General features: G+C 39.9%; 1 protein-coding gene across 2 annotated transcripts in view; it reads left to right on the forward strand.

Moving 5' to 3' along the window:
* The window catches only part of GRID2 (glutamate ionotropic receptor delta type subunit 2), a 570,960-nt gene that overhangs the window by 327,227 nt on the left and 217,498 nt on the right, over positions 1-26,235 (forward strand). Inside the window, exons 3-4 of one of the 2 annotated variants that reach the window (XM_065634052.1) lie at positions 6,023-6,307; positions 15,674-15,879. In XM_065634052.1, coding sequence (XP_065490124.1) covers positions 6,023-6,307; positions 15,674-15,879 — 491 coding nt within the window. The remainder of the gene's footprint in view (positions 1-6,022; positions 6,308-15,673; positions 15,880-26,235) is intronic. The other variant, XM_065634053.1, reaches the window with a different exon arrangement.

Consider the following 26,235-nt stretch of genomic DNA (forward strand, 5'->3'; position numbering starts at 1 on the left):
TAGCTCTTTAGAAGGGTATCAGACACCACGTGCTGCTTAATAACTTCTCAAACAGTGCTGGTTAGGAAAATTAAACGATTCGGCAACAGTGCAAGGGCAAAGACGAACAAAGGAAGGCATGGAGGAAGTTGCACTCTATATTAAAGTAATATATGCTTTGTCATTAAATAGGTAATTGAGTGTAATCTACCAATGGTTACACATGAAATGAAAAGTTTTCATTTTGCTGAATGGATGAATGGAAATTGCTCATGCAACACTTCGAGCAAGGATGCTCGGCAGTCGGTGAGATTCGATGTGTCAGTGAGGGATCAGCACAAAAAAAAGAGGAGGATTTTGGAGTCATTCTTGGAATCTAGGCCCAGGTTTCTTTGCATTCCTTGTTTTCCAGTGAGCTACGTTAACTTTGCAGATGGGTGTCCCTGTTGGGATGCCAGGATCCTAGAGGTCGATTTTGTGATGCATCTTCAGCCGTTTTTCTAAGAATGTCACTGCCTGGATTGGATTGATTTAACCCCTTTCTTTCCCTGCCCCCTTCACCCATTAGCACTCATACCAAACCTTTCTAGGACAGTGCTGGCTGGCACAGTCTCTTCGTTCCTCTTTTCACCTCTCAACCACAGATACCCTGAGAAGCTGTGGCACTTTTTTGGGACTATAGTCGTGTTCACGTGCTAGAGGAGATGGCAGCTGAAGACATTCTTCATCTGAAGATTCGTGGCTGTGTAACTTCTTTAAAATGTTGGGGGGGTTTTCTAATGTTTTTCAAAGCAGTTCAGGCTTGTCGAAGGGCCAGGAGTTATCACTCCCCTGAGACACAGCATGGGTGCAATTGTTGAATACCAGGGTGAAAACTGATTTGAAAAATATAAATACAAGAAGTCGTACAGCTGTTTCTCCGCCTGACTTGATAATCCGGCGAGACGTGTGCACTCTGCATAGAACTGAAGAGCTGCAGGTTGACTTGCGGGGAAAAAAAAAATAAGTAATTCTGGACTTTTGCCCAAAAAGAGAACTTGCAGATCCTTCCATTTGGTAGCATTTGCAAGCTCTGCTTCTTTCAAGCTCTCTCCCGTTGCATCCTTTTGTGTATACATCTTGCCTCACTCCAAACTTGTGAGGCTGCTAGTTTATTTTTTCAAGGTTCAGATGAATTATTAAATTTTAATGCGATGGATTTAACATTACCATAATCGGCAAAGCCTGTATGCAGGAAGAAATCTGACCCAAAAAAGACTCACAAAATGCTTTTCAATAAAAACATCTAAAAGCGATTGTGGTGTTTTGTGCAACAGAGATGCAAATGTGCTCTCTGGTAACATTTTTTTTACACTGAGATATCAGAAGTTTGGATTATTTTTCCCAAACAAAGAAATCCCAAGGCTTAGGAAGCACAGCTGTTAAGACTCAAACATAAGTTTGTTTTACAGTCAGAACAAACTAAAATCCCTAAAAGGTTAATTACAAGTGAATTTAAAATACTGTTAGCAGTCTGAGTTGTGTATAATGTAGTGGAGGGGAGGGGAATATTGGCTGATGTTTACAGAGGAGTTGTAAATGAAGTGGCTTTCTGTAACCTTATCAAGAAAAGGATCAGGATAGAGTCTGTTATCTGCACTGCAGAAGAGAATATTCTTTAAAATCCAGTCAATAATATTTCCCTCCCATCTTACCCTTATTTCCTTTTGAACAGATTTCAGGATATATTAAAAATGCGTTCTCACTCATCTTGCAATAATTCACTTCTAAGTCTGGGATGAACCATTGTGTTATGAAGGAAAAATAATTTGCAAGAGCAAAAATGCTATCCAAAAGTGACTAAAAAGATTTATTGAAAATTTGAAGGCAGACTCACTTGATCATGGGTCTTACAATCCCATTTTATCCTTACTTCTTGCATCTTAGATTATGAACACCAAACTAAAAGACCTATAGTTTATCTGTTTAAACTTCTTGTAAGTTTTCATGGCTTTTTTTTTTTTTCCATGTGAGTAGATTGTCTTTCTGCAATGAATTCCTTGATGTTTTGGGACTGTTGTTTAAAGGTGACAAAGACTAAAAAATTGGGTTGTGGTTAGCGTGGCCAGTTGATGAGGAGGGAGCAGAATATCTCAGTGAAAGAAATCCAGACTTTAACCTTATTCCTTACCCCTTGCAACAGGGGATTTGCATACTACACAGTCTTCACCAGCATCCTGAAACTAAGAAAGGATTTGAGGAGCAGCCAGCAGCATATTATTCTCAAAGTAAACAAGAAATAACAACTTACATTTTCAAAGCTGTATAGAAGTTCTGATTGCCTAACGTCCATTTGTAGGTGCTCAAGTCACCTGTTGTTTTATTTTGCCCCTTGAATCAGCTGTTTATCCTGATTTGATTGTGGATTAGTACAAGTAGGGTGATGGAAAGGAGGATGAAATTCCAGGTTGTCTCCAGAGAAGGAGACTCCACAGCCTCTCTGGGCAGCCTGGTCCAGGGCTCTGGTACCTCAAAGTACAGAAGTTTCTCTTCATATTCAAATGGAACCTCCCGTGTTTCAGCCTGCGCCCATTGCCCCTCATCCTATGGTTGGGCACCACTGAAAAGAGTCTGGTCCATCCTCTTGACACCCACCCTGGAGATATTTAGAAGCATTGATAAGATTCCCTCTTAACCTTCTCTTCTCCAGGCTGAACAGCCCCAGCTCTCTCAGTCTTTCCTCATAAGAAAGATGCTCCAGAGCCCTGATCATCTTTGCAGCTTTCTGCTGGACTCCCTCCACTAATTCCTTGTGCTTCTCGAACTGGGGAGCCCAGAACTGGACCCAGTGCTCCAGTGCAGCCTCACCAGTGCAGAGTAGAGGGGGAGGATTCACCTCCCTCGACCTGCCGGTCACACTCTTAATGCCCCCCGGGTACCGTTGGCCTCTTGGCCACAAGGGCCCATTGCTGGCTCATGGTCGCCCTGTTGTCCACCAGAACTCCCAGGTCCTTCTCTGCAGAGCTGCTTTCCAGCAGGTCAACCCCAACCTGTACTGGTGCCGGGGGTTGTTCCTCCTCAGGTGCAGGAACCCTACACTTGCCCTTGTTGAATTTCTTCAGGTTCTTCTCTGTCCAGTCCAGCCTGTCCAGGTCTTTCTGGATGGCAGCGCAGTCTCTGGTATGTCAGCCCTTCCTCTCATTTTGGGATCATCAGCAAACATTCTGAGGGTGCACTTGGTCTCTTCATCCAGGTCATTGATGAATAGGTTAAACAAGACCGTTTTCAAGTTCTTCTTGGCTAAGGAATATATGAATATCATCCGTGGTAATTTGACATATCCTATAGGCTTTACTTTGCATGTGTATATATTGTAGAAATTATATTTCTGTTCAAAGAATAATCCATTCAGACTGACTTGGAGGCGAACTCAGCAATTCATACGCTCGTTTTCTAGAAAAGCCTGGCTCTGAGATAACAGCCCTTTCTCCAGCAGCTAACTCTGCGTATTAAATAGTCTCTAAGTGTACAAGAATAAGGTCCATTTGCGAGGATAATTAAGTGCATATTGACCCAGTCCAGCACATGCAATTCTTAGAAGCGTAGCATGGAAAAAAGAGCCACGTTGGTAACTTCAGTCCTGAGGCTATTGTAACAAATGTGGTGCAGTGTCAAGAGAGAAGATTTTAATCCTTTATTCAGTTTGTTTGCCAGTATTAGCATTCGGCCCTGTGGAGCTAAATGTTCCGTGCTGTTTTCTTCCCCTTCATGTTTCAATATAACAGTTTTCACGACAAGCATGTTTCTTACTTCACAGCATTATAGAGAGTAGTGTGCTGGTTATTTTCCGTCTCAAAGTGTGCCTGGAAATTTAGACATTTTCAAGCAATTTTTTAATGCATTTTGATTCTGCTATATTTTAAAATTCATGTTTGAGAGACTGGAGGGTCACAATGCATATTTTGTTTGAACAGGTGGCATCAGGACCACATAGACTTACATTTTCGTTGAATTAAAAGCAGTCTTTTGCAAAATCTAATACAATTTTGTCCATCTATATATACCTATCAAGAATATCTGCTGACATATAGATTGCTACAGGTATTTATTGATGCATAGATCAATATATCAATAAAAAATAGTTAGTTTCTCAAGCAGTAGCATTGTCACTTGCACATGCAACATAGATATTGCAGTACTTGATGCAGGAGAACCATATCAAGAAAGAGATACAACATCTTCCCCAAAAGATAACTTGACAAGCTTTTTGTCTTTGAAGGTGATGATGAAGAATGTAACAAGCAGCATAGAAGATGAGTAGCTAATAAGATGGTTTTGAAATGTTCTGAATATTAGAAACTTGTGAGATACTGATAATTTTTTTTGTCCATTTATTAATGATGTTTAGTACTTTTCTGAGAAAGGATACTTGTGGTTATTGAACATAAATTACCTTTAACCTGAAGCCCAGAAGTTGGCCCAAAAGCTGAGCTCTACTTGGAGCACATACAGAGGGAACACACACTGTAGACGTTCCCATTGAGCTGAATAGTGGTTGCAAAGTCAAACATTACTCACTGTGAGTAAGAGCCATATGATACGAGACAACAGGTCTGGCACTGAAATATGTTTTTGTATTTTTAGGGGAATGTATTCTCACATGTGGGTTTCTGAGTTTTGCCTGCACCTGTTGTGTGCACAGAATATTCCTGCAAAAAGAAAAAGTAATTGCACGGTTTAGTATTAGATATTCGTAGGTAAATAGATATTACTCTTTACCATCCCATTACCTAATTTACATCTGTAAACGCAGGTTAACTGCACGTGTAGTTTTGCCAGTGGCAAATTGAGTATTTAAAAAATGAGCCTTGGGTGTGCTCTGGGGAATTCTGTCACAAACCCCTCTTGTTTCTTTCAAGATCTCAAGTCTGTTAGAGACCCAATATAAACACTTAACTCTGCTTTATTTCACAGGATAATCCTTCAAAATTACAGACCTAATCATTATTAATTCTTTTGATATTTATTGATTGCATTAACATTAATCATGATAAACACCTTTGGTATTAATGTGGATGTCATTGTCACTGCCTGATGTAACTCAGCCCTCATTAACAGGACTCTTAATTACAAGGTGTTATTTCTTGCATAAACAACTCAATGCCTGTCTTACAGAAGTGAGGGGAGTAAATGTATATAAACTGCTCACTTAAGTTTGAAAATATTTTGCTACTTGTAAGACTAGCTTTTTAAAAAAAAAAACAAAAAACAAACCCAAAGTTACGTAAGATTGTTGTTTATATCTCGTATCTCTTAAAACCCAAAAGCAACTCAGATTTTGCTTGGACAAGTTGATGTACATAATCATATTCGGTTGTCTTCAAAAGTTGACAGTGAGCCTGAGCTGTTATTTCTTCAAGTTTTCTCTGTATAATGCAAAATTCTAATAATGGAGCTGTTGTGCTAGACTTTGAAGAGTGCTTGTCTCCTTGGGTCGTCATGTTAATTCGGTAGCTGGAATCAGTTCTAAATGTTCCTCAGAGGGCCCAGGGGTGGCTCGTGTTTCCAAGGGATAAATCATTTCTGGGCAAGGTGGACAGGGCAGTCTTCCAGCTTTCACTACAAGACAGCTCAACGTGGACGGAGAAGCCTCGTGATTTTAATGAATTTCAGGTCTGAATTACTCAATGTGCAAAATTTTATCCGTATTTCGCTTGATCGAACCCGTTGGGTTTCAGTTTCCAATGTTTCAACAGCAATATAATGGCAGGAGGATGTGCTGGGGAGGGTCAGCTGGACATTCGGAAAAGGTTCTTCCCCCAGAGGGTGCTGGGCACTGGAACAGGCTCCCCGGGGAGGTGTCCCGGCCCCAACCTGACAGTGTTCGAGAAGAGACTGGACAACGTCCTGAGACACACGGTGTGACCTGTGGGGTTGTCAATGCAGGGACAGGAGTTGGACTCAGTGATCCTTGAGGGTCCCTCCCAACTCAGGACATTCATGATTCTCTAGGCCCTACGCACTGAATCCTTCTCACCTCGCATCTCGCTATGTTTCCTTCCAGCCTGTGACCTGATGAACCAAGGCATCCTGGCCCTCGTCAGCTCCATCGGCTGCACGTCCGCAGGATCCCTGCAGTCGCTGGCGGACGCCATGCACATCCCTCACCTCTTCATCCAGCGCTCGACGGCGGGAACGCCGAGGAGCGGCTGTGGGCTCACCAGGAGCACCCGCAACGACGACTACACCCTCTCTGTCCGCCCCCCTGTCTACTTGAACGACGTCATCTTGAGGGTGGTCACGGAATACGCCTGGCAGAAATTCATTATTTTCTACGATATTGACTATGGTAAGTATTTATTTAGCGGGGCGATTTTTGTTGAATCCATAATTCTGCTGAAGGCAGTCCCATTACATCTTTATAGTCTTCCAATAGATTATGTTTTGCTTGTGAACGTTTATGGTTCTGTCAGCATTTTGCAGCACCTCAGAGAAATCTATTTCTAAAATCCATCAATGTCTACAGGTTTATTTGATAATTTCTTTGTCAGAGTTAGCTGATAAATTGAGAACTTTTCTGGCTTTGTGTTCTGCCGGCGTTAATGAAGCATAAAAGTTTTTAGCAAGCTCTCTTGTTTTTTGGACCGTAGAAATATAAGATGACAATTCAAGAGGCAACGAGTAAGATTTTATGTTCTGTAGAATTGTTTATTGCATGATGAATCTGTCCCGTTTGTTGGCATATATTTGATGGCCAGAAGCCGAAGCAGTGGCGAATGTAGGTCAGAGGCCTTGGCAAGAACAAGCTGCTATTCATAAATGCAAAACTTGCAGTGAGAACTTCTGTAGAGTGAAGAACTTGAGGAGGAGGGCCTGGAGAAGACAATGTTCCTTCTTTTTTGAGGTCATTTTTTGTTCCTGAAAGGTGCTGAATTGACGGTTGTTGCCTGATAGAGTAAGTGCGACGCAGACGGCAGCATCATGAGACTGCACCATCCAGCTCAGTGGCTCAGCCGCGTTCGGTACAGATATTTTCCATGGCTCAGAGGAGAGCTGGATAGATTTCTCTAGTATAGGTGCATTATCTAACTAATTTCATGATCTTTTTTTCCGATGGAAAGTTGCTTTGAAACCAGACCTGTTTTCTTCAGATGCATCCATTATTCGTAAATAATCATGACCGGTTTGGATGAACATTTAAAAACTTATTTCGAAGTTAAATCTTTAAGTTACGGAAAAATGCTCACTTCAGCGGTTTGCCGTGAATAATATCTGGTTCATTCAGGTCAGGTGTTATTGATTTTTGTTCCCTGGCTACATAATAAATTCTTAAATTAGAATGATAGAAAATGATGAATAGGAGAACTATTTATAACAAAGCAGCACCTAAAAGCGCTAGCCAGAGGATGAGAAACACACACAGACAGAAATCCAAAAAGCTTGCAGCAAGGAGTATTTTTGCTCGTGTTTTATGAGTTTGTGCATTTAAGTACCTATGAAGAAGACCGTAATCTTGCCAGCCGAAAGATATTTTTGCATGTATTTTTGAGTTAAAAAATCCTTAAGCAAATTTTGTAATTAATATTTTTGAATAATCATATTCATAAATACTAGTTTTAAATGTTTCAAGTTTTGTTACTGAATTTGAGAATGCAGTTCAGACACCATGTCATTTTGTCCTTGATTTCTGGGTAAGAATCTCATCATGGTGTGACCTCTGTAACACAAATGACTGTCTGCATGGAATAAGTTTCGCACCAGTAGCTCATTCAGTGACACGTCAGCCCCAGATGTGGCAGATAGGGACGATATGACTTGTGGAAAATAAAGATGTGATTTGGGACAGCCAGCATGGCTTCACTAAGGGCAAATTGTGCCTGACAAGTGGCATTCCTCGCGGGTTGGTATCAAGACCAACGCTGTTTCAGTTTAAACATTTTAACGCATCCGCTATATGAATGCTAGAAGATTCAAGTCTACTTGAAGGTTCTTTACCAACAAAGCCTTTGAAGGAAGCACTTCTTTCATGAAGTCATACGCAGCTGGGTGTTGAAGAAGTGATGTAGAAATGCATTTCTGAAATAATTGGCATGTAAGTTTTTAACTGATGTTTTTTTTCAAAGTAAAATTGTACGGAGCCTGGCTATTCTAACACGAAAGACGCTCTGATAATAATAAAGTATTTTACTGCTGTTGACTTAGTTGAGTAACTAGTGAAAGATTTTAGTAAAGCTGTAGCCTTTTGTCAGCGGGAGAGCCTTGCTAGTAACAAACGTGATGGGAACACACAGGAACAGTTAATGAGTGAGGAGGTGAAAAACCAGAAGATTGTAACTTGCACAGACTTAGGTGATGTTTGTTTGCATTTCATTTACTACAACTGCATCTTTGCCCTTAGTGTATAAATTCAGACGAATTTGAGAAAATCGGAATGAGTTGGTTTTCCCTCATCCCTGCGCTCAGCTGGGATCAAACTCCCCGTGAAAATAGTGCAGTCAGTCCCCTTGTGTTCACTGTGGTTTGTTCCTTGAGGTAAGACAAGATAAAGGCCTGCCCAGGACCTGAAATCTGGTTTTCTTCCAGAAAATTTCATGTGAGGACGTTAAAAGTCATTTGCAGAGGAAAACAAAGGAAGGAGTCATTTGAGATCTGAATGTGTGAGCCCAGGCTATGTAAGCAGAGTGATTGACCTGGAATCTCAGCACATTGTTGGTTTGGTTGTGTCGACGAGGCTCAAGCTTTTGTAATTCACGTCTTATTCTTCACGCAGTTTACGGTTCACTGTCTTTTCCAGGAATGCGTAGGTGTTTTTTTGTAGTAGTAAATTCTTCATGAAGAGATCAAGATCATAAACGTGAATTTTGCGCAGTTTACGGTGCAGGTATTTCTGCATTTCAAAAATGAAAGGGAGAAAGTCTAGCTGTTTGAAAACATTTATTTTTAATGTTCTGTTGGTGCCAAAGCAGACAGAAAGACTCTGCGCTTTATCTAGAAAAGAAGGGGGAATAAGATTGTTTCTGTAGAATGAATTTTGTCTTATTTCCTATTCTCTTTCGTAGTCGTGGCAGTAATATTTTAAAACCCTTCTATGTTTCATATTAAAAAAGAAAAAAGTTATACTCGACTTCTCTGTCCAAACCTTGTGTTTTCAACCTAATATGCCTCTGATACGCACCATCGCTGTTGATTTATGTGATATTTACTGATTCCAGGACTGAGGTATCTTTACTTACAGTTTTTTGACCTTCCTACTAGTACTATGTTTATTTAGCAGCGGATACACGGGGTTTCAGGTTATTCGTGCACCAGGAAAGGATGAAGTTAGTGGTGCTTGCTGTGTTGTAAGAGGGGAGATGGTCTGAGATGATTCCTTATCTGTGTGTATGGGCCCTGGATTCCCAGTATCTCCTTTAAAACCAGTATAGAGTAATTCCATTGACACTTTCCTGCAAGCACATTTTCCAGAAATGATGACCACTGACGAAGATGTGCTTGAAACCATAACATTTTCAGATCATTTAAAGTTTTAATGCAAGTTTAATAAAGATTCATAAAAGAATCATGCTCTCTTTAATCGATTGCAAATGCTTATAATTACCCCGAGGCTGTTTTCAGCTGCCTGATGACTAGAATATTCTCAAGTCAGTCTCCAGACAGTCTTAAAACTGTTTATTACTCATCTGGCTCTTTGCCAACTTCCCGTACTCATTTACTTCACTGTGCCTCAATAAACGTATAATTAATTCAAGCTTATTATTGAACTTTTTTTTTTCCATTAGTATTTGTTATGTCAACCAGATAAGGAAAGGAACATGTATTTTTCATCTGTGTAACTTTAATGAGTCACTTAATTATATTGCAAGTTAGCAGCTGTTTGTGAGAACTTTCGTAACAACTTGCTTTTGCTGATTGACATTACCACTGGAAATTGAATATATATTTTGATTGACACTAAAATTATTCAACTTCCGAGGTAACTGTTCTATAAAATTTCTCTAGTGGAACAGTAGCCACACTTCTGCTTTTTAATCATGGAGTAGTTGGGGAAATGCATTTCAGGAGCTATAAGTGAATATGTAGAAAGGTAAGAGAGGGTTTATCATTTGCTCATGTTGTTGTCTTTAAGGATGGAATGGATAAAGTATATGAAGGTTTGGCCTGACAGCCATCTGTGTTATTAAGTAAGGAAGACCAGATTTTTTTATTTTACCTAGAATTTCAGTGCCGAGGTCAAAATAAAACCGTAGAGGTTCTCCTAAAATCTGCGCAATGGGTAATTGCTTTAAATGAGATGGTACCTCAAGGGTTTGCTGAGATATGAGATTTATTTTGTATATGCACAGTCTGCAAGTATCAGAAGAAAAGTGACTTATTTTAAGAATATTTGAATAGTTGAGCATTGTAATGATCTCCATTACTGTTTGCTAAGTATTTCTCACCTCTCAACGCATTTTTTTAGTATCTTCTCAAAAGTATTAAAATTGAGTTTGTAAACTGACATTTTGGCAGCTAAGTAAAACGAACAATTATCAAACGAGGAAACTATTGAACAAAGTACTTTCCATACTGAATGGAAGAAACGATACCACCATTGGCAAAAAGGGCATGAGTTAGGTATAATAACATCGTAAATGTCAGGTAGTATCATAAAACTCTCAGAGGGAAGTTCTATTTTCAGTTTAACCAGTCAAGAAAAAGAGGAGGCAGAGAGACAGGAAAAAGCTAGAAAACACTTATTACGTTATTTCTAAATCTTAGCTTATCAGCATCGCTTTCATAGGATTTAAGTATAATTTTTCAAGTTCGGCGTGATTTTTAACAAGAGAGTAAGTGCTGCAGATAAACAGCTCTAGGCTCTAAGCCATTATCATCTTTGGAGGCACAAGTCAAGGAAAATTTATTTCTTTGCAAGAGGTTGCTTTACTTGAAGCATTTTCGAAATCTCTAATGCAAACCGTAGTCAAAAAGAAATGGAATGAAGAGGTAGGAAGCAGGTTACACAGTCAAAAGTTATAGAATATATTCTATATTGCCTTGTCATCCTCCTCAAGTGAGGGGTGATCACAATCTCACTCCCTTTCTATTTTTGAGAAGCCCAGGTAGCAGCTGATACTCTTAAGGATTAGTTCTAGCTTCAATTTTATTTATCTTTTTTACCCTTTGCCTTTTTTCCACCCCCCTCTTTCTTTCCAGTTAAAAAACCGAGAAACTCAAAGGGGAAATCTTGTGTGAATCACCACTAAGGTTGGAAACATAAGTCTTGCAGGAGACTGCAAAAGTTAATCTCTCTCCCTCAACATTAATTCAGCTACTTCAGACTATTGATTTTTCTTATTTAAAGGATAATCTCTAATAATTGATACATGACATGAAAAAATAAGTAGCTCATGTAAACGACGTTTGGGCGATCCTTTAAAATAAGGATTACATAGACATTGCGGTAGTGCTGCTGTAGTTCATGTCAAACAACAAAATTGAAGTTGCTTGCTTTTATTACGGTATGAAAGGAAGCATCTTCAAACAAAGGAAAAAAGGTGTATAAGTATATTTTTCTTCCTTATTCTCAACTGGATGATATTAAGAAATTTGAGAAAATTTGTCTCTTTTTTTTTTTTTTTTCCCAGATGTGTGACATTTCAGAAAATTGTAAGCAAGGGAGGAAAAAACAGTCATTCTTACCATTTAGAAATTTTCAGTTTCCCCCAGGAAATATCATCCCCACTTGCTAGGTTCCAGAAATTTTGATAATGTAAATGAGATTTCATATGTAATGAAACATACGATCTTGAATTTCCTTATAATGAGTTTGAACTACTGCTGTATTCTCTGAAGCTGGATCATCCAGCTGAATTAGTGCAGGTAACTGCTCCTTCACAGTTCCCAAATGCTAATATGACAGAGTTATGTGGTTTTGTTTGGTTTTTTTACTTTGGAGGTTCACCGAATTACATATAAGCTGACTAATGAGAGGGAATCCCACTGCTGGGCAAGCAGGATGAAGGGCTGTTATTGAATCCTTATGCTGAATTGTTGTTTTCCTCGGTCTACATCCTAAACATGTTAATAAATACCAACACGTGCACAGGAATGCGAACACTTTGCTCAGGGCTTTAAGCAGGACAGTGCCCGGAGCTGCACATCTCCTTGGTGTACTGTGCATTTCCATAATTAATAGTTGCCGTCATTGTGCAAGGAAGAATCACTGCGCCAGACTTAGAAAGCTTTCTCGATAAGAATTTGAACAGTGCCATTTGTTACACAATGGCTTTTCTCATCACCTGGACGAATAAAGTGGTCTTTTCTGTAAATCAGACAGTAAATATTTATGATGGGTGCATTCACCTTTACTGCAACAGCTGAATCAGTTGGTATTTATCATCTGGATACTATGAGGAGAATATTCTCAGATATAAAATGGTATCAGAGGGAGGATGATCTAGCAACTGCAAACCAGGTTTGAGATAACCAAACTGCTGAGCGAGCGCCTTGTTGTTTAGGTTGAATACAATGACAGAGGTGGATGGATTAAGTAATTACCATTGGTGAATAGCGCCATCTTTCTCTTCTCCTGGTCATAGTGCGATCTGATTTTTTTTTTAGGAACTTTGCATCTATTTCTAACTTGTAGATGTCTCATTTTTAATAAGGGTATAAGAGGTACTTAGCATGTGAGTTGTTTATTTTGTACAGCTTATAAAACGTTCAGTGCATATATTAACACATACTGGTTTTCCTGTGTGAGATGCCTGAACTGTAGCGTATTTTTTTTCTAGGATATCCTGATCATTAGAATTCCCCAAGATGGTTTAGGGGCTTGCTCCCTCTGAAATTATTGCTCTGCATAGAATCAGAGATTCCGAAGGAAAGTTACACAGGGCCAGAGAGAATAAAGTAAGAGAAACATCTGATCCAGTGATAAAAAAAAACCTTTGTGGAAGGATCACTTTTTTTTTTCATTGTTTTTTTTTGTTTGGTTGGTTGGGGTTTTTTTTATATTAAGATCAGGTCATGCAAGTCAGGAATCTGCTTATTCCATGTTTATCACATATACAGTGTAGAGACCCCAATGAAAAGAGAGCAACAACACAATTTCTCCTGTAACGTGGTGTCAAGGAAAGCTGCAGACCTTAAGTCCTCCCGATTCCCCAACAACACTGGTTCCTTTTCCCTATCACCTGGCTCCGCACAAGTGTGGAGCTTTCCATTAAATGGTGCTATTATTTGTGTTGGGTGAGGTCTGAGTGTTCCTGCTGGGTTGGTTACTTAAGGAGATTTAGGTATAGGACCTCTGAAATCAGCCATGCTTCTGGTTAAAAAGATAACGTTTGAGAATATTTCTTTTTATTATGATTTCCAGCTTGGTTTAACCCTATGGCTGACGCTGAGTGTCTGACTGCAGAATGGTCCAATGTTCTCGTGCACATGTGTGGAGTGGAAGTGATGGTTGTACAGGGAAAAAGCAGAAAACATAATACTAATAATGACACTGGGCTGGGAGAGGAGATAGCAACGTTGGCTCTACCATTGCTCTGTCTTTGTGTGGCAACCTTGGCTTTCAGCACCAGGGAGGATAATTAATACTAGTGTTAATGGGCAGCTCTTCTGCGTTTCTGGAAATGACTGTGACTCATCTCGTTCAAATAGAAAATAGAAATGCATCTCCTGGCTGGGCAACAGGTTGGCTAGCAAATTCAGGGCGAGGAACACCTGTGTTCCAGACACGAACGGTCCTGTGTCTCGGCAGCTGAGCCATCTGTGGCACAGGGCGCTTGCCAGATTTTGCCGCGGAAGGAATTGATCTCTTAGAAAGCCGATTCCACAGCGCCGTGTGGATACGTGCCATTTTCAGACAATCCACGCAGGAAAGATAATGCCGTCCATTCAGGGGCAGCATCTGTTCTTTGGCATACGCCTGGAATATGATCCTTGCTAGCGACTTGCTGCTGAAATATTGGAAGCACCATGATTGAAATAGCATTTAAATAGCAGGGTGTTTTAATGTGCTGTCTACTGTTCCACAGCAGCAGGTGAGCATCACCAGTAGCTCCGTTCTTCTACTGGGTAAGCTGAGGTGTAAGCAAAGTGTTGTAGTTATTTTTGTGTTGTATCGATGCCAAAGGCAGAAGTAGCAAAGAAGTTTTATGCCACCCGGTTTGGTATCTTTTCCATTAGAATGGTGCTGTTTTCCTAAAAGCATATCACACAGATACTGTGCTTTTGGCATGGTCACCCTAATAACTGTAGAACTGTAGGATAATACTGGACCTCTGTCCCTTTTGTCCCCTCATCTGCTGAAGATTCAATATAATTGTTTCATTGTTTATATTTGCAGATATTTGCGGCAGCAAACAAAGCCATTTGATCCCATAATCTGGCTTCTGGGACAGCACAGATTATACAGAATATCAGCCAATAACCCCAGTGTGTTCATAAATTCAGGTCAAGCGAAATTATGTTCTTGTTTTGAAAGGAGAAATAAAACTTTGCTTCCTGCTTACCCTCTTCTGGTGTCAGAGAAGAATATATGGATTTATGCTATAGAATATAAGTTTTTTAAAAGTCTTTCGTAGCCTAAGTAACTTTTTCCCCAGTATTTTGATAGTGTATCTGGATCCCTTCTACACATGTTCCTTGTACTTTCATATTATGACTCCAACTGGCCGTTTTTTTCCAGGTTTTTTTTCAATTTTTCTGGATGTTGAGCAACTCTCAGGTGCTTTAGGATGAAGGGGTTAAAGTGAAAAGAAGTTATTTTATCATTTGCATAAAACTAGGCATATTTGTAGCAGTTCAAGTCTTGTTGCTTCTTAAATTGGTATTTAAAGTGCCAAAAAAAAAAATCTAACATCTCTGATTAGACTGAATTTAATTTTCCTGATTTAGATATTAAATAGAAGCTGTAATTAGTATCTGATTCTCTTATGGAATTTTATTTTTAGGGCGAGCCTGTGTTTTATTTATGTTTCAACTATTCTTCAAGTGTTTAGTAATCCTGGTATTTCACCAGTGTCTGAAGAACGGGCTGAATGCCTAAAATAGCTTAAATGCCTAAAACACCATTTCTTCCCAGGTCACGGTATTTTAGAGCTCTAGACAAGAGACTCAACTCGCCGATCGTGATAGTCGGACTTCTAAGACTAACCCTGTTGAACTGGTTTTTTGGGTGGTTTGGTTGTAAGCTGTTCTGTGGTTATTTCTTTGTAATCTGAAGTGTCGCGCGGTGCCGGAGGAGGATGGTGATCTGTAATGCTCTCTAGTTAGTACATCTCTGCTGGGGACAGAATGTTTTCTCTGCCCTGGAGACTGAATTTTGTTTTCCTTACGCTGCTGTTGTAGCCAAAACCACGCAGATCAAGGTGAGAATGTCTAAGCCTCGTATTTCCTCGATAGAGCTGCTGGACTTGTGTGAAACCCAGAACTTCTCAAGTATCTTATTTTGCCATAACGTGAAGTCAAATACTTCAGAGTATTAATATAATTATATTAATATTTGTCAGTTTGTTTCCTAATGGTTAGCTACGTGTGGCCGTTCTTTCTGCTGTTACAGTACTTTAAGAAATGCCATGAGCTCGGGAAGAGCTCCAAGGAATATTGAGTAAAAGCTTATAGGGGTCTACCTGACACCGAACAAAACGTTTCTGTGAGATGAGTTGAACAGTTGTGTCTTTTTTCCACTTACAAATTAACATCTTGTTCGGCTTTTGATTTTTCCTAGATATCCGTGGCATACAAGAGTTTCTGGACAAAATCTCTCAACAGGGAATGGATGTAGCATTGCAAAAAGTAGAAAATAACATCAATAAAATGATCACGGGACTCTTTGCCACTATGCGAATAGAAGAACTGAACCGCTACCGGGATACTCTGAGACGGGCTATTCTTATAATGAACCCTTCGACGGCCAAATCGTTCCTAACAGAGGTATGTGTTTGTCACTGGTGACTTGTTGTTTTGTTGACCAAGACTGCAGCTGTTTGTCACAAGGTTGGGTTTACTTGACTTCATAAAAACAATCAAACAAATGAAACGAACAGAAAGACCTCAGCTAAAAATTTAAATATTCTCTCTTCAAAGATTGTCACGCAAGGGTGTTTTTTCATTCTCATAAATGTGCAGACAGAACAGCTTAACTACATTCTGCATGAGCAAAAGCATTTAGGAATTATGCAGAAGAATGATCCCTCCGAGTTCTCTTTGCAGCTTGTGGATATTGTATTGCTATTTCCTTTCTCATTGTGTCTCTCGCTAAAACTTCTTTATGACTGACAACTTAATTATTATTTAGATATCTATGATATGTGTTTGTGAATCAAATGTGTTTACTCGATTGGCATTTCATTTTTTATATAAAATAATGTTCAATAATGATCTGTTATGTACCACTGAGTAAGTAGTAAGGTAATGGAATTTATAAAGGATTGGATCTGAATGCAGAATTTAAGATGATAGGCTAAAATTATGCTGATGTATTTAAACAAAAACTGCAAAGGACGATTTTCAAAAAGCTCTTCAGGATTGAGAGAGAGAACGCTTCCATATTGCATTCAACTATGACATGTAATTTATTAAAATGTGCGTCATGGTTCTTTTTACACAGCACTGTGCTGTTTCAAATGTGGTTTTTTACGTGCGTTTCTACTCTTCATCATCAAGCAGTAGTTAAAAACATATTTGTTTTCTGTTCCACAGAAATACAGTTTCTCTGCAATAATTTCTCTTCGGACCTATTTGCAACTTGCGTTACTTTTATACTTTGCTATTCCCCAGGTCTTCAGAAATTGAGGCTTAAAAACTAACTCTGCCTATGTAGTCTCAAGTGAATGCCTTTTAGGAACATTAGTTAGAAGCAGCCTTTTTTGTTTCCTTTTGGGGTTTTCTGCCCTTTTTTCCCTTTGGCTAGGCATTCTGCCGTCCTCATTACACACTGAAGCTTGCTAATTCTGAGTGATGAGGGTTTGCTGCTCTCTCCACATGTCTGCAGTGCCTTACAAGATGTAAACAAGTTGTGGGCGTTTTAGATTGTTCTGCATTGTTTTCATCACTCAAGTCACAAACGTATTTTTCAGTAAGTGGCATTGTAGGATATTTTACGTTTGAACCAAAAAGCAGCGGCGCTCGGGGCTCTAGCTACAACTTGGCGAAACAAAACTCCTGTGCTGTTCCTAAAGTGAAACACTCTTTTTTTTAAAAAAGATACGCTTTCATTATCATTTATTTTTACACACTCGGGCATAGTAACAAAGTCGTCGTCATCTTTTGAAGTTGCCGTGTGTGTTGTCAAGAAAGTAAACGGTTTATTTTAGAGTTTGCACTTTGGCGTTGGCCACTCAAAAAACCCCCAAAAACCAGCTAAACCAAACCCACAATCCCCCTCCCATCCCCGAAACAACAAAAAAACCCAACCAAACAAAAAATACTCCCAATGCTTCCCCTTTCTGGGAGACTTTATCAGGAAAGGTCATTTTCTTCTTTTGGGAGTGGGGTTCAAAGAGCGTCTCGCATCAGGCACCGCGTTACAGGTATTGCCAGCACAACAGCGTTTATTTGGAGTACAATGTGCGGCTGGTAAAACTCACAGCAAGGTCCTCTTAACTGGAGGAGTCACTCAAATAGGACTTTGGTTACTGATGCACTTTATTCCTGTGGGCGGTGGGGAGCGAATTGCACAAGTGTGCTCCAACACTCGTTGTCGGTGCAAGCAGAAAGTTTTGGGATGGCCTTGCCGATAGATAATATAAACTGTCATTTTGCAGTGGAACTAGCAGCTGCGCATTATAGGAAAACAACTTATAAAGCCTATGGGTTAAGATATCTCTATACGATTGGAGCGTGAACATGCTTATTCCAGAGGCTGTGCCTTGTGTGTAATCAGTTTAACTTGGAAACTCAGTTTAACCTAGTGAATTTAGCATGTAAACCTTACGAAGTTAATGAGAATCAGCTGCGTATGCAGGAAAGGGGGTTTTTTTCTGGCTTTTCTGGCCAGGGGATGCTCTTGGCTGCCTCTGTTCCCAGACCTCGCGTAGTCTCTGGTGCTCGGTCCCTTCTTAGATGAGTGATTTGGCTGAACCCCCTCATTGTTTAGCTGAGAAGAGGGTTCATTCACTCTGCAACAGCTGGAGTAAGCGGGGACTTGATTACTATGCAAGTAACAACTTTTCCAGGGTAAATAGACACTGGCCTGTGTAAATAGGCAGTCTGTAAATTAGAGATTCCTTGTGGAAGAATTTATCTTTGCTCTGACTCTTTGAAATTCTTCTTTTTAATTAAGAACATTCTGGTGGGTGGGTTTTGGTTGTTTTTCTTTTTGTTCTGGTGTTTGTTTTTTCTTAAAGGGGCGTCGCTTTTTTGTGTTAGATCCCTTCTTTCTCACCAGCTTTTTGTGTCTCTGGAGCTTGCAGAGATGAGATCTATACTTACACGCTCAAGAAATGGAGATTACGATACAGGTATCACAGCACTTCCCGGCTAAAGGTTTAACGTCAACTTTTGTGGTTACTGAAAAGCACCTCAGAACCCACCGTCTTGTACTAAAATTGCTATGCTATTTGACAGCGTTGGTGACTGGTATGAACTGTGTGCCACTTGCTTGCTTTTTGGTTTGAGTGTTTGGGGTTGTTTTTTTTTTTGCACGCATGCGTTCTTCTGATTTGTGAGGAACTTGCAGGATATGAGAAGCCACATGGGGGAGAAGGGATAGGATGTCCTCGCCAGCTCAGCATGAGAGCAAAATCCAGGCTCGAGTGACAGAAAGCAAAAGTAGAAGAAAGAGAAAAGTCACCACTGTAGCAAAAGAGCAGGGACTTCATAGGCCAAGAAAGTCTCTGTCACCATCTCAGCCTTGCCAGGAAGGCATCTCGAAACAAGAGCAGGAAAGGGAAGAGAGAAACCACTCGTCTGTTGAGCTCGTCTTGCGAAGCGAGGGCTCGTAAATCCAGGTGTGAGAAGGAACAGGCCGGGAAACTCAGGTTGCAGCAGAGATTGTGGAGGATAACAAAGCAGCTTTGGGAAGCCAGGTGTCCTCAGTGGGGCCCAAGTGCTGTCAGTACATCCCTGCTTGTAACTTTTTCTGTTTAGCAGAGGAAACTACTTCATCAGCTGCGTGCAGAAACCCGAACGTGGTGTTCTGTGCAAAGACTCCAGGAGCTGATAACGAGACTACAAGGGAGGGGTGACGCAGCTCATTCGCTTTTTCAGATATAGAGGAAAATTACGTTGTTGTGAGGGCTTGACAATTACGAACCATCAGTGCAGTGAGCACTGTCAGTTCCCAGACTGGAGAGAATGCTGCTCTTCAGCTCAATGCACGCTGTATGTTTTGTGTAATTACAAATATGGGCTTTTAATTAGTCCAAAGGCTCCATCCTGCAGTGAACTTGAAGCTGCTGAGCGACTCTTAAGTTTCATTACAATGTCACAAGTGATTTCTCACAAATATTTACGAAAACTATAGTTAAAACTGTGAGTGTGTTTGAGAGAAATGAAGAGGAGCTTTAGTGATTAAGTGCTGAGTAGAAGATGTATTATGTGCTTTATGAGAATCTCTTAATATTTGCTGTTGTGCAGACAACTGGTTATGCTTTCCTAGAAATATATTTCTGTTTCTCTCCATGGCTTTTACTGTCTCACTCACTGACATTCTCTTCTTTGGGTTCTTACTGGATATGCTGTTTTCTGCAATAAAGCAAATAACTGAGGGGCTGACCTCCCATGACCCTTAAAGATGTATAATAATAATCATTTTCTTCTTCTGTTTGTGTTGTCTGTTCTCTGTCCTGCTTTCTTAAATTGCTCTCATAGTTGATTATGTTCTCCTGTTGTTATACCAGCGATTTTAATTGGATCTGATAGTCCCGGTTACTGCTTATCTTTCCTCCCTGCTTTTATAGCTTCACTATAAACACTTCTGTTGTCTTCCTCTTGAGAGACAGATGTCTTCCTATAGAGAGCAAATTGCTTCAGCCAGCCAAACAGAATAAATAAATTTAAAAATAATAACAACAATAATGAAACCCACCTATTATATACACATTGTTAGAGACAGTGTATTAAAGTGTATATTTTCCACAGAACCGAGGGAGGCTGAGTCATGTAGGTGTTATAAAAAGCCCACTCTGAGCATCTGCAAAGCTAATATGCTGCCACATGGATGAGTCTTTTTGAAATAAAATGAAGAAAACGGCACCTAGGGAGGATTAACTTAAAGTGGAGGTAAGATCTGACAAAACTCTAATTCAGGTCTTCCTTCCAAAGTCATGTTGCCTGATGGGCAGAACTGTTCTGCCTCCTCCCTCCTCACTAGGAAATATATATATATATATATTTATATATAGCAAGTGCATTAGTGCAAGTATAGCGAATGCATTAGCTAAACCTCGGGTTCCCTAGAATGTAACTCTTTTTCTAGCTGCCTTGAAAACTTGGTGTCGAATGTTTCTAAGCCTGAAGCCTAATTAATTGACTCGCAGTCAATTAATATCTAAATCGTTTTGTCCATCTGTTAGACTGAAATGAGGAGAACTAAGAGTCATTATTTCTTCTATTTTAAAAATCTTCCCTGTGGCGCTGATGAAGCGATCTCATTAGTTTGCCCTTAAGTAAAGACAGAAGTTTATATGCTGTCTTTATAAAGACAGTGAGTTTGCTTGTGAAATTTGGCTGAGCAGGGTCTTCCATGTTTTTCCACTTTTTCGGTAGTTTTATTCTGACTAATGTTTCTGCCGTGTAAGCTTCAGTAATCTTCCTGTCAATTTAAATTACTTCTTTTGAAAATTGGTCCGACCAAATTGGATAATTATCTGCAAATAGATTAACAGCACATTAATAAAAATGCATAGTAGACCATTAGAAATAATCGCTGTAATGATGGGTACCTCAAGCATCAGCTTTTGTGGATGCTTCCTAATCAGCAGTGATACTTTTGAGGACGGTTGTAAGATGATTTATTCTATTTTGGAAGTATTTAGCAGACAGTAGCTGAATTTGTGGTCTTCACAGCGTGTAAGAAGTTGTGGACTGCTGATATCAAAAGCTGATTTTAGCTTTAGGCAATATTAGTTTCTCACTAGTTTTCCTAGTTAAGACTTGTATTATTTAGCTTATACATGGTCCCAAAAGATTTTTTTTTTTTTGTCCCCGCTGCTCTCGTTTCAAATGGAAAATTAATGACTGTGATTCATCTCAGAATTTCCGTAAATAAAATTAACGGCTGCTTCTGCTGATTGTGAGAATAGATGTGAAAAGTACCGCTTAGATATAGTAAAGACGCGTTATCTACTGGTCTCCTGTGTCATCCCCACCAAGGGCCCCATCTCCCAACGAGAGCCCTGTGCTGTGTTGGAGGGTTCACTCATATGATGTCCACTTACAAGTGACCGGACAGCGCTACTAAAGCTGACAAGAAAGCCAAATTCTGCAATGAAAAAAACCAGAGACCTCTCTAATTTTTGCTCACGGAAATGCTAATTACAAAAGTGCTAAAGAATGTGTGCGTTAGACTAACCTGCTTTTGGGATGTTGGTAACACTAAACCTTCTGAGACCAGATGACCGTTGAAGGTCCGTTCCAACCCAAACCATTCCGTGATCCTGTAGTTTTCTGAAACAAAGTCTGAGAAGTGATACCGTACTCCGTACTGTCAGGGCTTCTGGAGACAAACTTCACAACCACAGGGGATTATCTGAAGACAGGTAAATATTTTTATCTTGCAGAAGTTCCCTGTATTTCAGAGCAAATAAAGAATGTGAAGCCGTAGGACTTTATGCTGTCAGCACAAATTAATTTAAGAAGCAGTGGCTGGACATGAAAATACAAAGAGAAAGAACAAGAGGAAAAGGAAATTTGCAGGATGATACCATTTGCCTGCTGTGTTGAAAGAGGAAAGAAGTGCGTTTTGTTTGGTCTTTTGTGCTTTATCTGGCTCCCGAGCCAGCATTCCTGAGGAGTCAGACGGACGCAAATCCAGAAGTGATTAAATGGAGAGAGAGATTTTTGCCAACTTTCTTTAGGAATTCGGTAAATGAAGTGGCCATAAAGAGTGGTTCGCATAAGAGATCCATTTAGTTATCAAGGCACCGGAGCAGGGGCTGCTATGAGCTCGTGCTTGGGTAGCTGGAGATGGGCCACAAGTGGGGAAGGAGACTGATTGACATGGTGTGACTGGACTCCCTGGGATTCCAGTGGAAAAAACCAAAATTCCACAGTTTATTACATGTGTTATTCACCATTTTTACATTGAGCGAGAAGCGAGATGTGCCGGGGGTGGGGAGGAAAAGGGAAAAAGGAGGGAGCGGATGATTCAAGCTTTCTTCATTTTCAACCAGCCAATGATGAAAGCAGCTTCTCGCGAGCTCTAATTTAAACAGACTTTTGAAAACAACAGACTTGTCGTTTTGAGATGCTCTGGGGAATGAAAGCTTTTCACGTGTGATCTCCTTCAAACAGAGCTCATGTTTGATTTACCTGGATATGTATAAACAAAGAAAGATAACGCGTCCTGGGCGCCCTTGCAGCTTTCAGAGATAGATGTATTTTTCACAAATAAACACTCTAGTGCTGAAATTTTCCTCTCTCAGGAGTTAGGGGGCTGCTGGACCTGCAGAGAGCACTGCAGCTGGGGCCGTGGCATCTCCAACCCCAGGCGATAACACGGGACAGATGTATCTCAGGGAAACCTCGCGGCGCTTTGGGTCAGAACTTTTCCAGGTGATTTGATGTCCTGTCAAGGCAAAATACAACTTTCCATCTCTTCAGCTGCTCAAATTGATGTGAGCTCTTCAAACCTGCGCTGTACAGTAGCTCTAGTCCCCTCCGGAGCGTGGCTCCATGTGTCAGTCTGATGATAAACCATTCTGCGGTGTATAAAATATTTGAGTCATTTTTGCCTTCTCAATGAATATCTGTTTCTTTGAGTTCTTTGGCGATTTAGTCTCAGCTGAAGTGAGATGGTAGTCTGGAGGGTAGGTGGTGCGTGCTCAGCTCTTTTTCAATGTCTCTCACTCACCAGCTGGTTAAAATGTCCACTTAAAATGAATAAATTACGCCACAGTCCGTATCCCCTGTTAATTCTTTGGCACATCCTTACGTAGCAATGTAAATGTGGATCTGATTTGTGCAGCTTTGATTTTTTTTTTTTAACAGTTTGTCTGAATTTTAGGAAGTGGAAATTAATAATTGTAAAATAAGAACATGTTTTATTTATATCCTGGTTTACATATATTTGTCAAACACATACATAAGCCAAAAACGGTGCTTGTAGTGCAGAAATCTTGCCAGCAGTACGCTGCTGTTGTAATCAGTATTTAAGGAATAAAGCCTGTGGTTTCTGTTCTGTAAATGAGTTAAATGTGGGAAAAATGCATTGACTTTAAGGGCTAAGAGTTGGTTTTATTTTTGTTCCCCATCAAAAAATGTCAAGTTTCCTGTGTTCTGTGGTTCCAAGATAGTCGGGCAGACTACCTGAGGGCGTGGGCTCTGAAATCTCTTTCGTAGAATTTCAAACCTCTCGGGTTTCATTGCAAGCTGGAATAAAACCAGATCTTCAAATACCTACATCCTCTGCAGAGTTACGTGACCTTTTTTCATGCTGCTGTTCTCCTGACTGGCTTTTAAATTTATTTCCAAGCCGAGTCCTTTACATTTCAGCCCGGTGTATTGCGGTCACGGGTCTTTCATAACAGAGAGACTATTACTGTCTTTGCTGTTAAGTCATCCACATAAGGGCATTTAAGTATCTGTGTTGCCAACTGCTAAGTTTGGGCTGAAAGTACTTTTTCATTGTTCATTTCATCAATCTTCATTTTAATCTTGTTTAGATAGTGGCTGCCAGCCCGGCATTACTGAGGATCCTAATTAGGCTTGCAACTGGGAATCCGAGCAGACTGTCAAACCGGCGTTCAAAGCAGATGCAGAAAGCCAAGCGCTGTCTTCAGACGGCTTGACGGGCTTAAATGGGATAAAGTGCAGGTGGATCCACCGCACGTACATGGAACGGGGTGAGAGATCCCAGAATGTGCTGCCACCTTCCCTTCCCAGCCGTCTGATGACGCCGGGAACGTGTGAAAAGACAAACCCCCCAGACCGCATTTCCCACCTTTGCTATTGCCCGTGGAGATGAGCCATGGGAAATTGGGCAAACCACCTCCAAAGGCTGCTGACGCATCCAAAAATCAGCGCCGTCACTGGACTTCTGTCCGTTTTCAGCGGGAAACAATCAACTGAATAAATATGAAAGAAAAATATGAAAAATTACTAAAGGTAAACTGATCTGTAGAAGGCAGGACATTAATATCTGATTTCTCACACCTACTTTGCCAGCAAATTTACATATAATCTAGGTAGGTGTACGTACTAACAATACAGAAGTTCAGCAAAAGAACTAGTAATGAAATATAGGGCCAGTTCTGATAAGAGATACTTATATTTGTGCTGAATTTTTTTTTTTTTTAGTCTGGAGATCTGGGAGAGATGAGTTGAGATTTATTTTCGGAAAATAGTATTAAGAATGTATGAAATTAACCAAATTTTTGTTTGAGTCCAAAACTAAAACTTAATTGCACGTCGTCATTTCTGTTTACTCTCCTTGTTACATCAAGCAGCCAGATGAGAGACTTTACAATGTGTTTTCTGTGTCTCTATCGGTGCAGCGATGTTCCCTGAGGTACAACCGTTAGTGTTTGCTCAGGGAAATTTTTGTTGTGTTTGTACAAGACAAAAAAGTTACGTGTGCTCAAGACTTGATACTTCTAATGTGTGTTACAAAATATAGGGAAAAGAGGTATGTCTCAATTGCATAATGCTTTCCCGTGGGAGAAGAGGAATAGACACATAGAATTCCCCTGGGAGAAATTGCTGGAGCTGCTTTCAGTTTTGACAAATACTCGGTTTGGATTTTAAAATAAATTTGACCGGATTAAATTTATTTGAGTTCAAATATACACGTATGTAGTAAAAGTGCGAAATATGATTTTAAGCCTGGTACAGATGTGCATCCCCTCGCAAGGCTGGGAAGTAATATTGCTTGGTGTAAAAAGCTGCTTTTCTGATTGAGAAAGACTTGAGAAAGTGGAAAGAGTCAATGAAGGGCAAGGAAAATCCGTGATTGTTGAGGATCGATTTAGGTGAATAGATACAAAATAAATGTATTTGCATAGTTTGCATGCATTCTGAACACTTGATATAGTTTGTACTTCAAAAAATTCATATAGTTCCCACTTAAGAGCATTTTATTCTTTTGTATACATTTACCTCTTCTTGTTAATGTAAGTCTTACTGATGACTTGGAATGCTGACTCGAGATGATGATGATGATGATTATTATTATCTTAGTCCTGCACCCCTACTTGCTCAAGGATTTCACTTCTTAGTCGTGATGGGTTTTGCTACTTTGATTTAATCTTATGTGATATACAAAAATACCAGATTTTCAGCAAGGAGAATTTCATCAGTTTTGCCAGAAAATGCCTCACTTTGTGGTGAAAGTTTATTCTGAGGCAGAAGACAGTTGATGAATTTAACACAGACAGACTATTAGAAGGTTTTCACAAGAGCATGTTTCACACCAAAGCATGTCTGTGAAAATAAATAGCATTTTTTCTACTTTTCCACAATTGACTTGTTTTTCACAAAAGGTTTTCCCTGATTCCTTTTGTGTGACTTTCAACTGATTTTCCTGGTGGTTCTTGTTTTTTCAAGGAGCTCGTATCTCACATGATAGCTGTCGGGTGGATTTGTTTGACACAAGCCATTGTTGTTCATATCTTTTGTTCAATGTGGAGAATTTGATTCTTCTGTCACATTTCTGCCTATTCCATACAAGGATGTTTCCTTTTTTCTGTATTAGTGATATGTATTATGTGTTTCCATACTGATAATTCCCAGTGAATTGAAGTTCTTTGTTTATTAACAGTAACAAAGGTATAAATGTATATTAATCTCATCTTTTCACTACACGATAATTTTTAAATGTGCACAATCACATTTAGGATGGAAAGAGCAGTTCTCTTCAAGATTTTGACGGTAATAGTTGTTACTCCACAAAATTTACCAATGTCAGTAAGTCCTTGACTCTCACATGTTACTATGGTGAGTTTTATCAATAGAATAGTTGAATAGTTCTCAGCTTTCATCCTATGGATGGCTACCCCAGTATGGATGCTGGTGATTTGCAGCGGGCATAATTATTTCCTGCCATCTTCTCTACATACGTAATGTCTGGAAAATTATGTTTGTGCATATAAATTCAGGACCTGTCTGTGCCGATGACTCACAGCTTTACCC

Source organism: Caloenas nicobarica, chromosome 4, assembly GCF_036013445.1.
Source record: "Caloenas nicobarica isolate bCalNic1 chromosome 4, bCalNic1.hap1, whole genome shotgun sequence".
NCBI lineage: Eukaryota > Metazoa > Chordata > Aves > Columbiformes > Columbidae > Caloenas > Caloenas nicobarica.